This window comes from Dreissena polymorpha, chromosome 1, assembly GCF_020536995.1.
Source record: "Dreissena polymorpha isolate Duluth1 chromosome 1, UMN_Dpol_1.0, whole genome shotgun sequence".
Lineage (NCBI taxonomy): Eukaryota > Metazoa > Mollusca > Bivalvia > Myida > Dreissenidae > Dreissena > Dreissena polymorpha.
In genome coordinates this window covers 11,594,844-11,605,773 of record NC_068355.1, presented here as the reverse complement: position 1 = coordinate 11,605,773, position 10,930 = coordinate 11,594,844, and the positions used below count along the sequence as shown (strand labels likewise).

General features: G+C 33.6%; 1 protein-coding gene and 1 long non-coding RNA gene across 2 annotated transcripts in view; one reads left to right on the top strand and one right to left on the bottom strand.

Annotated features, from left to right (window-relative positions):
* Positions 1-321: 321 nt before the first annotated feature.
* On the bottom strand, positions 322-10,714 carry LOC127871093 (BET1 homolog). Its single transcript, XM_052413773.1, has 4 exons — positions 10,578-10,714; positions 2,478-2,596; positions 2,236-2,292; positions 322-1,493 (listed from the first exon to the last, which is right to left on the bottom strand). The coding sequence occupies exons 1-4, from the start codon at positions 10,594-10,596 to the stop codon at positions 1,338-1,340; spliced, it is 351 nt and encodes a 116-aa protein (XP_052269733.1). The 5' UTR covers positions 10,597-10,714; the 3' UTR covers positions 322-1,337.
* LOC127871108 (uncharacterized) overlaps positions 7,842-10,930 on the top strand; it is an 82,389-nt gene continuing 79,300 nt past the window's right edge. Inside the window, exon 1 of the long non-coding RNA XR_008045100.1 lies at positions 7,842-7,960. This is a non-coding gene — a long non-coding RNA (uncharacterized LOC127871108). The remainder of the gene's footprint in view (positions 7,961-10,930) is intronic.

Below are 10,930 nucleotides of genomic sequence, written 5' to 3'. Positions count from 1 at the left end.
ATTCGTTATCTTTGAACTCATCCATTAAACTCTTTAGCTTTCACCAACTCCAACCTCAATCAACGCCGTATATCTATTTTAAAGATATTTCCTGTTAATGTTAATGTGAAATCTGTTTGTAGATTGCACGTTTTTTAACTGCGAAAAGTTTCAGGCCTACCGGCGGGAAATTTTATATTCAACTTGATTGGTGGCTTACTAAGGTCAGGCTAAGGTGAAAAGCTGGCGTATACAGCTGCGCCGAAACAAAAACTGGGGAGCGCTTGGCATCAACGGACATTTTTATTTTGAAGGGGAAATTCAAATAGTTGTAATGCAATGTATTGTTTAAGTTTATTTATTCACATGTCAAGATGAAATTGCCACGAGGCAATCCATGAAACAATAAATAAATGAATAATTATCATATAAATAAATTATACCATTCGCATAATGTCTAAAACACCAAACCACAAGTCTATTGTTATGTTCAATACAACACAGGCGATCAGTAAAATGCAGTATGCAACATTTACGGTTGCATATCACCCTCGTGACATAGAACTGAGAAAAGAACATGATGACCAACATGACTCTTGCTAGTCTTCTCTATAATGTTAAAGGTGAATGAGCGGAAAACTACATGCAGGTATCACAAACACCCACAATCAGAGGCAATCATACGAAAATTGATGTATATATAACCACCACCATCATTAAACGGATACACATATTAACATCGTACTCAATATTGAATCATGTTGATTAAACATTTTCCAAGGGTATAAACATGGCTTTTGTGGAACAGCGATTTTGACGAACAACAAAAAAATATCAGATAATAATACAATAGTTACTAATTCCCGTTTTTTTTGTGTAAAATATAGTTTAAAGCATACGCTTTAGCTCACCTCTTAATACTGAATAGACATTATATGTATATAGAAAATACGTGTTGGTTTCAATTATTCAAGTAATAAGCGAACATAGACATTATTTTAAATAAAATAAATAATATAATCATATCTGAATTAAGTATATTGTCAAGCGAAACCAACAAATTTTGTCTAATATTTTAAGTATTCCAATTCATTTATACCATTTTTATTGGTTTGTTTAAATGTATGATACTTGTACAACTGCTCCTTAAACACACATTTTGAGAAGGATATAGATAACGATTCATTTACTGTATTACAACGGAAACCAGTGTGCCATGAATCAATTCTATTCAACTGACTTTTCCATTAGAAATAATCAAATAACGAGCCGTAATTATAAACACCCAGTTAATACTTTTAAAGACACCTTAATCAAATTACATAGGTCACGCAATCCCCAAAACAATTACTGATTCATCATCTTGATCTAACAATGATCCAGCAGATAAAGAAAACAAAAAAGCAGAAGAGCACCAGGTAAAGTATTTGTCTGTGTCCGCCCATCTGTGTTATGAACTTTAACTTCTTCATGCTTGCCTCCAACAAACCCGTTGATGAATCAAAGTCGGTATCCTGAAGCATGCAATAACATTTTAATACATATTAATAAATAAGATAATAGCAACCACCAGAAAATCATATTATATCTGCGATTTTATTTTAATTTTGAATAATAATATAATTTAAATAAAAGATTTTACTCCATGTGCAATACAGTTAATTCGTTTTTGGCAAGTATTAAAATTGAAATTAAAGTGTGATTTTTTTTTATTTACAAGAAATAAAGACAACAGAGATGCAACGAGTCTCTCAATGCATACAATATTTAAATTAAGTGTGAACTTGAGCTTGCATCATGGGTGAAATAGATATAACCTGTGTTACGTTCTTATAAACAAATAAAATAACATACATCCAACCAATTACTCATTAATATGTCCACTTTCACGAGTCATGACTCGCAAAAACACATTATAAATTTTATATCAAGAAACAAAGAGTAAAATCAGAATATTTAAGTACATTATGCTAAAATTCAGTGTTAAATCAATACATAGATGAATCGTGTTTGCTTTACAGTAACACATTCAAAACTTGAAAGATTTTAGACATGTTTTATTTGAAGAAAGGCATAACCGTCTTTCAACATTTTTACAAAACCAGTAACAAAAATAATTTGCAATAGAAAATGTTATGAAATAATGATATTGAAGCATCCATGACAGCATTTGAAGTGGTCAGCTCATTTGTTTTAAATACATGTACAAACAAAAGTGTTAAATTAAAAACTTGTGAGACACGTTTGTATTCATACCATTCCAAGCAACATTCTGTTCTGGTCCCTCACTTCAGTCCCTATGTCGATCGTCAACTAACAATAGAAACAATATAATAAAAGGAGCTGCAAAAACTATAAACATTTCAGAAGGTAAATATATAGTAAAATATCACCTTTTTTTATTCTTAAAAGAAAACTTGGTTTGTGGACAGACCAAGTGTTGTTTTTGGACTTTAATTAATTTAACTTATTACAACATGCCTAATGGGTTTTTGTACCGATTTAAGAGCTTTCACTTTGCTGGACAGCTGTTCCTCTTTCTGGTCATTCTCCTGCTCCAGCATTTCGTACGTCGGCTGGTACGTCTGGTTACCTCCAGCATACCCATAGCCAGGGGCTGTAACACAGACATCTTTCATGAAGAAATATGCCATATGGACTTAGACTTCATGTGAAACATGGCATGAATACCTTGACTTCATTGTGAAACGTGCCATGCAGACGTTGATTTCATAGTGAATAATGGCATGGGGACCTTCACTTCTTTGTGAAATATGCCATAGGGACCTAAACATCATTAGGCAACCAATCGCTTTTTGTTATTTTACTTGTCTTTATCTGAAAATTTTGTGTTCTCATCTGACAGTGATTCTGTCATCATAAACACCAAAAAGCCTGTTACCAATTAAGTTCACTCAAACAGCCTTCCTCAATCTAACAATACAGTGAGATGACCAATAAAGTATGCTTGAGCAGAAAATGTTGTTTCATGACAATCAAAGCATTTGGTGTAATTAAAGTATACAAGTAAATGAATGCCTCAAAGACCTAACCTACATGTATCCTATTCAAGAAGCAAAACATGAGCAAATCATAAAAAAGTTTATACTTCCAGCATAGGAATTATTATTTATGTGGAAGGTAACATATAAAAATAATAATGATGATACAGTAGTAGTATCTACTTACATTCATATTCATGCAATGAACTTCACTAAAATGCACACTTCTGACTCCGAATTCATATTTTTTCTTTTGAGGAGAGAGGGGGTCTTGTAAAACAACATAACCAAGCATAATACAACTAATTTTTGAGCAAATATTTTATTCAAAATTGAGACTTAACATGTCTTCGTCTAATTATATCATCTACATAAAAAGAAACAAAAAACAAAAATGTGTTCACTGCACTGTATAAATAAACAAGAGATGTGTTTTTCAGAAAAACAATGCCCAATATTGCGCCGCTTTGAAATAAAATTTCAACATATCATTTGGCAGGTTGAGAAATTATCTCCCTTTTAAAGCTTATTACTTCCCTTGGATTGTATTTTTTGACTTGTGACCTTGAAGGATAACCTTGACCATTCACCAATCAAATTTGTGCAGCTTCATGAGATACACATGCATGCCAAATATCAAGTTGCTATCTTCAATATACAAAAAGTAATGACCAAACTTTAGCGAAGGTTAAAGTTTTGGTTCGAGTTTTGGGACACACACATACAATGAATGACAGACAGACAGACTGGCCCAAAACCATATGGCCCCGATCTTCGATCCGGGGTGTAAAAACAGAATTGCATGAATATGCATTTAACAATTAAGCTTTTAAGCAATTATAAGTACCGGTAACTTATAAATACACTAACAGTAAATATTAAACATAATTTTTCTATTACATTACACATAATAATAATAACAATGTAAATACGATGTATGCCTTGTAAGCGGTAAAGCAAAAAAATAATTCCTTAAATACATGTAAGTCATCTTTGTAACAAAACAAAAACTATGTACAAAATGGTAAAATTAATACTTTGTAAATAAATAACAGTTAAAGCTTTACGGTCATGATAGAAAAAAACATTTATGAACAAACTAAAATCATCTTTTAACAGACAGTATTTCACAGCCAATGTTCAATTGCATACTTCATCTTTCAAATCATTTACAATTTCAATAACAAAGTCTGAGTCAGTGCCAGCAACATCAGTGGAAATTTCTGATTCGATTTTAACTTCTTTGTTATCAAAATTATCCGACAAAGTCCAAGTTCTTTCAGGTTTGATGTATTTACGACTTTTGCAGTTGGTTTTTCTTTTGACGTGGTACTGTAAAACATCAATTCTTGCAAAGTGTTCCCCACAGCGCTTGCACGAATAGGGCATCTCACCAGTGTGAACCCTCTTATGTGTAACCATGGTACTCTTCGAGCTAAACCTTCTGTGGCAAGTATCACAAGAGAATGGTCTTTCTTGCGTGTGAACCCGCATATGCTGATTGAGAGTGCCCTTGCGTTGAAATCTCCTTCCGCACACTGAACATAGAAATGGTTTCTCATCCGAATGAGTAAGAAGATGCTGCTTTAAAGTAGTATCTGAAAAGTATTTATTATTGCATATTCCACATGCATACGGGCGGTTACCAGTGTGTGAATTCATGTGTCGTTGTAGCAGGTTCTTCTCATTGAAACCTTTTTGACATAGTTCACATAAATAACGGCGTTCATTTCGCGGTTCATGGATTTTCTGGTGTTTCAGTAAATGATCTTTTCTGTTAAATGACTTATCACAGCTGGGACATTTATAGCCTTTTGTTTCATGGATAAGGTTATGTCTATTCAACTTTGAAGCAGATTTGAAAACTTTGTTACACATGACACATTTATAATCAAGCCGAGGTGGCTCTGTGCCATGGACTCTCCGAAAATGATGATTATGTAAACGCAAGTGTGCAAAATCCATTCCACATTTTACACAACTGTATGAATTCATTGTTACTTTATTTTTCTATAGACTTTGTTTTTTCCTCTCCTTCTTCAAACCATTTTCATGCATTTGATTAACATTACATCTTCCTTTTCTCAAAAGATACATATTTTTTGTATTTATTTCCGAGCTTACCAAATCACATTACTTTAGCAATCGTCTAGAATATCACCATTGGCTGGATCATCCTGCTATTTACTGTGAACTCGTCACCCCAACTTCATCCAGAACATTTTCAACCACATCTGTCTGTAAAACCTAAGTTAAGAAAGAAATACCTGGTGTTGGTTGACTACATGATAGCAGAGATTTGTACTGAAAATGTTGTTTTTCCATAACTTTTTTCAATAAAGAAGTGCTAATAAAAGTAATAAGTACTTGTAATATGAAGTATAATAGTTAATTATATACATTATTATATACACACTCATAATAAAACATATGTCAATGCAACAATATTACTGCGCAAGCTTAAGTGCAGTTTTGACAAAAGAGCACCCTGTCTGTTTCAAATCCTATCTGGAGAACTGAGTAAGGAAATGAATATACATTTTTGTAAACTGCTCCATATTAAATGATAACAAAACAAAATTAAAATAACATAAAATTTACCATTGACACCAGATATAGAAAAGTATATTTATAATGCACTTTTGTATTGCTGACCTTTTTTACCTAAATGAAAGTCTTTCCATATAAAATCCTAAAAACATAAGAATTAACATTTAACAAAGCCAATGGCAACATAATCATGCAGCTATTATTCCGATACATTAACTACTATTCATACACTAACAACATATATTTTGTATGATCTCCATGCACACAAAACTATTACTGAGATTTATAAAAAAAATCATTCAACTGTTTAAAGGATAATACATAAAATTCTAAATGATCATACATTTTGTAATTAATACAAAGGTTGTGTCTCTCTTTTTGTTGCATTAAAAAATTCCAAGACAAACCTTTATTTAATTTATACATGTACATGTAGTAATTATTATAATTTAGTTTGTGACAGATCATCTATCATTAAATTGATGGGAAATAACACTACACACGATCATGTATTATGTAAATATTATAAACTGTTCACATTTTATTTTACAGATTTTATTTTGCTTTAAAGAATACAAATGTACCATGGTCATATTCTGGAGCTGAACATGCTGAAAGGATATATAGCTTAATATAAAATGGTCATTCATTTTTTTTATATAATGAAAGATACAGAAATATGGATACATTCCAATAAACTACCTTTAATATAACTGCCAATTATACTGTCATGATATATAAATGTATTTGTTAAAGTGATGTTAAACAGTAGTTCCAGAATGTTTCAATCAAACTTTTATATTGGTTATTTCTGACCTACCATACTTTTTACAGAGAATTACTTTCAGACCCAAGTTTTTGTTTTTACAAAAAAATAAAAAAAAGCCTTTAAGCCTTTATTGTTTCTAGACGAGTAGTGCATTATAGTATTCTAAATAACAGTTGTGTAAGTTCCACATGGTGACACTGGATTCATACATAAAACAAGATACTGATGAGCAGCAAACAGTATTAAACCTGAACAGGCTGCAGGCTGTTCTGGTTTTATGCTGTTTGCACATGAGTGAGAAAGGGATAAGGAATTATTATTTCACAATGGCTAACAAACTTCTGACCATTTCAGAAAGTGATGAGGTCTTCTTGAATGCTTTGAGCTTACATAAGTACATACATACAGTCTAAAGCTCAAAGTTTTTCCTGGTAAAAGGCAAAACCATGCAAAAAAGTATGTCTTAATGGCAATGAAATCAAGTTCAATCAACTTTATACATGCAATAATCAAACACAAAGCTGGTTAAAATCAAAATCAATGTGCAATTGTGCATGTCCTAATTGTCCTAAATGGAAAATTCTGCTAAAAATAAAAATCTGCAATAACCGAAAGTGGAAGTTTTGAATTAACGATTTGAATTATGATCAATATAGTACTGAGGCTCTGAAGTAAAACAATATTTACATGAAGATTGGTTGATAAAGACATGAGATCTATCTTGTGAAGTCTGGAGATAGTCGATGCATATTTTAAAACTCTGAATACATGGGTTTGTCCATTGCTAAAACGTACACATTTTCATGTTTTAAATGTGGATTTAAATCTTTATTCTGCAAGCACATAAGTTTTTCAATGTGCGCAATAGGGATTAACATGTATTTATGATTTAGTTGTGTTCAGGGCTTTCGACAGGATTTTTTTCAGATGTCCTGAGGCCGTTAAGGGGGGGGGGGGTAAGGAAGGGCTGCACCATCCATACCTAAATTTTTTTAATTTGAAGAGAGAACTGACGTTATTTGGTGCACTTTAACTCTTCAAGAAAACAAGAGGGCCTGAAAGGCCCAAAGTCGCTCACCTGAGATAACAAGATATTATTGGGACAAATCTTCTGACCAAGTTTCACGAAGATCAGAAAATAAATGTAGCCTCTAGAGTGTTAACAAGGTTTTACTATAGCCATATAAGGAAAATGCCCCGCCCCCTGGCAGCCATGTTTTTCAACCAACCGGCATCATTTTTTAACTCATCCAAGATATTATCGGGATGAATCTTCTGACCAAGTTTCATGAAGATCAGACAGTAAATGTGGCCTCTAATGTGTTAACAAGATTTTACCATAGCCATATAAGGAAAAATGCCCCGCCCCTTGAAAGCCATTTTTTTCAAGCAAACATAATTATTTTCGAACTAATCCAAGATATCATTGAGACCAATCTTCTGACCAAATTTCATGAAGATTGAACAATAAATGTGGCCTCTAGAGTGTTAACAAGGTTTTACTATCGCCATATTAGGAAAAATGCCCAGCCCCTGGTGGCCATGTTTTTAAAGCAACCAAAACCATTTTCGAACTCATCCAAGATATCATTGGGAAATATCTTCTGACCAAGTTTCATGATGATGGGAAAATAAATGTGACCTCTAGAGTGTTAACAAGGTTTTACTAAAGCCATATAAGGAAAATAGCCCCGCCCCTGTGGTGGCCATGTTTTTCAACCAACTGGCATCATTTTTTAACTAGTCCAAGATATTATTGGGATAATTCTTCTGACCGAGTGTCATGAAGAATGGACTATAAATGTTGCCTCTAGAGTGTTAACAAGATTTTACTATAGCCTTATATAGTCATATAAGGAAAAATGCCCCGCCCCTTGTCAGCCATGTTTTTCAAGCAAACGTAACCATTTTCGAACTCATCCAAGATATCATTAAGACAAATCTTCTGACCATATTTCATCAAGATTGGACAATAATTGTGGCCTCTAGAGTGTTAACAAGGTTTTACTATAGCCATATAAGGAAAAGTGCCCCGCCCCCTGCACCCATGTTTTTCAACCAACTGGCATCATTTTCGAACTTGTCCAAGATATTATTGGGATGAATCTTCTGACCAAGTTTCATTAAGATTGGACAATAAATGGGCCTCTAGAATGTTAACAAGATTTTACTATAGCTTTATATAGCCATATAAGGAAAAATGCCCCGCCCCTTGGCAGCCATGTTTTTCAAGCAAAGGTTACCATTTTTTAACTCATCAAAGATATCAGTGGGACAAATCTTCTGAGCAAGTTTCATGAAGATCTGAAAATAAATGTGGCCTCTAGAGTCTTAACAAGGCTGTACTATAACCATATAAGGAAAAATGCCCCGCCCCCTGGCGGCCATGTTTTTCAACCAACCGGCATCATTTTCAAACTCGTCCAAGATATTATTGGGATAAATCTACTGACCAAGTTTCATGAAGATCAGACAATAAATATGGCCTCTAGAGTGCTAACAAGATTTTATATAGCCATATATAGCAATATTAGGAAAAATGCCCCGCACCTTGGCAGTCATGTTTTTCAAGCAAACGTAAGCATTTTCGAACTCATCCAAGATATAATTGAAACCAATCTTCTGACCAAATTTCATGAAGATTGGACAGTAAATGTGGCCTCTAGAGATTGAACAAGGCAAATGTAGACGTCGCACAACGGACAACGGACGACAGACAAAAGGTGATCACAAAAGCTCACAATGAGCACGCTGTGCTCAGGTGAGCTCAAAACAGCAATGAAGTCATGATAACGACAATTTAAAAAACTGTTTTAACCCTTTCCCGCTTAGATACGCATAATCCCATCTCGATCCATTCCTTAATACATCCGTATCAACCATACTTTCTATCAATTACTTCATACTAACTACTTTTCCTGTCGCTACTCATTACCTGATAATCCCGTATATTCCAGTTTAAAAAGCATATTCTGGTAATTATTTACGATAAAAGCGTAAAGAATTTCAAGAAACACAAACATTCGCCATTTTTCTTAAGTATCAAATACATTTTGGCATATGTTACTATTTAAAGATGTAATAAAATAACGTGCTATCGGGGCGTTTTTTCCTGCACTGAACAATTGCGTAAATTGCCTGACGTGATGTTCCAGTTTTTATACAACACAAAATACACCCACACTTTCCATACCACATTCTACTTGACTTCATAATTTTCGCTCACTTTCATTGAGACAAAGGATAAAGCACCGGTTTCACTGGAGGGGACTTATGGTTTTCGCTCTGTGTGTCTGTCAGTCTGTCACTCTTTTCTGGATCCTGCGATAACTCTAAAAGTTCTTAATATTTTTTCATGAAACTTGGAACTTGGATAGATGTCAATATGGACATTATGCACGTCATTTTATTTCGTTCCTACATAAAAAATTCTGGTTGCTATGGCAACAAATAGACTAGAAATACTGCTGATAATGGTGGTTTTCTGGATCCTGCGATAACTTTTAAAGTATTTAATATTGTTTCATGAAACTTGAAACATGGATAGATGGCAATATGGACATTATGCACGTCATTTCATTTTGTTCCTATGTCAAAAATTCTGGTTGCTATGGCAAAAAATAAAAAAAATAAGCTGAAAATGGTGGAATTTCTGACAATGGTGGAGCCGGTAGGGGACTTATATTGCTTGACAATAGTCTTGTTTGACCCTAGCATTATAATTTGGAAGCGTGTTTCGGGTTACAAATCTAATAATGCTCAGTTGAGAATCAAACAAAACATTAACAGTTGTGGGTAATTAATTCAACGATAAAATTGCAAGCTTTACATGTATATTTTTTAACTCGCTATCCATAAATCTCGCTCGCATTTGCGAGTATGTGAGTTAAGTTTGGTCCCTGACACTGCAGTGATTTTCTTTGCTAAATATTACCGCCGATTTTCGGCTGCTTCCCAATCGCAAAAATCAACGTTTTTTCCCAAAAAGCTCACCAAAATTTCCCCATGTTACAAATTAAAGTGCCACCTGAAGTCTAATTTATGTGAAAAGTCTTAAGCAAATGTAACTCCCAACAACCAAGGGGGGAATAGATCTATCTCTATAGATCTAGCCTAGATGGGAGTTGGATAATTGTTAAGGTTCAATCTGACACACAATTCACTTCAAGCACGTCAAAATATGAAGCAAAAATGAACGAGCTGACACACTCATGAAAACAAAAAGAACGGTAATGAACGTGAAGTTATAATAATCAAACAAATATCTTTAACATTACCATTGTGCGAACGTCTCATTGATGTGTTATTGTTCGTTGACAATATGTTGATATCTGGCACTTCCTGCTTGTTTTATTATAAATCGGTCACATCGTTAAAGTTGAGACGGGAATTAGTCAATCCGGTAAATAAATGTTCCGGAATCAAAACCCTGAAAGCATTAAAGGTTGTTGACAAGAAATAAGACCGACAAATAATACAAAACGAAGTTAAGAATGAACCCACATTTCACAAATTCTGGATTACTATCATAGTATTTATTTGATCGACCGTTAAGATACATGCTTTTTAGTATGCACAGTAACACATTAGCGTACTGTAGACATTGTCATTGTGAATTATTGCGGCTAGT

Bases quoted from the DNA above. Each gene is read 5' to 3' on its own strand.
- LOC127871093 (XM_052413773.1), bottom strand. The intron at 2,293-2,477 runs GTACAAAAACCC...TTCTATTGTTAG, and splicing joins AAGTGAAAGCTCTTAAATCG to TTGACGATCGACATAGGGAC. The intron at 1,494-2,235 runs GTATGAATACAA...TGCATGCTTCAG, and splicing joins ACAGAATGTTGCTTGGAATG to GATACCGACTTTGATTCATC.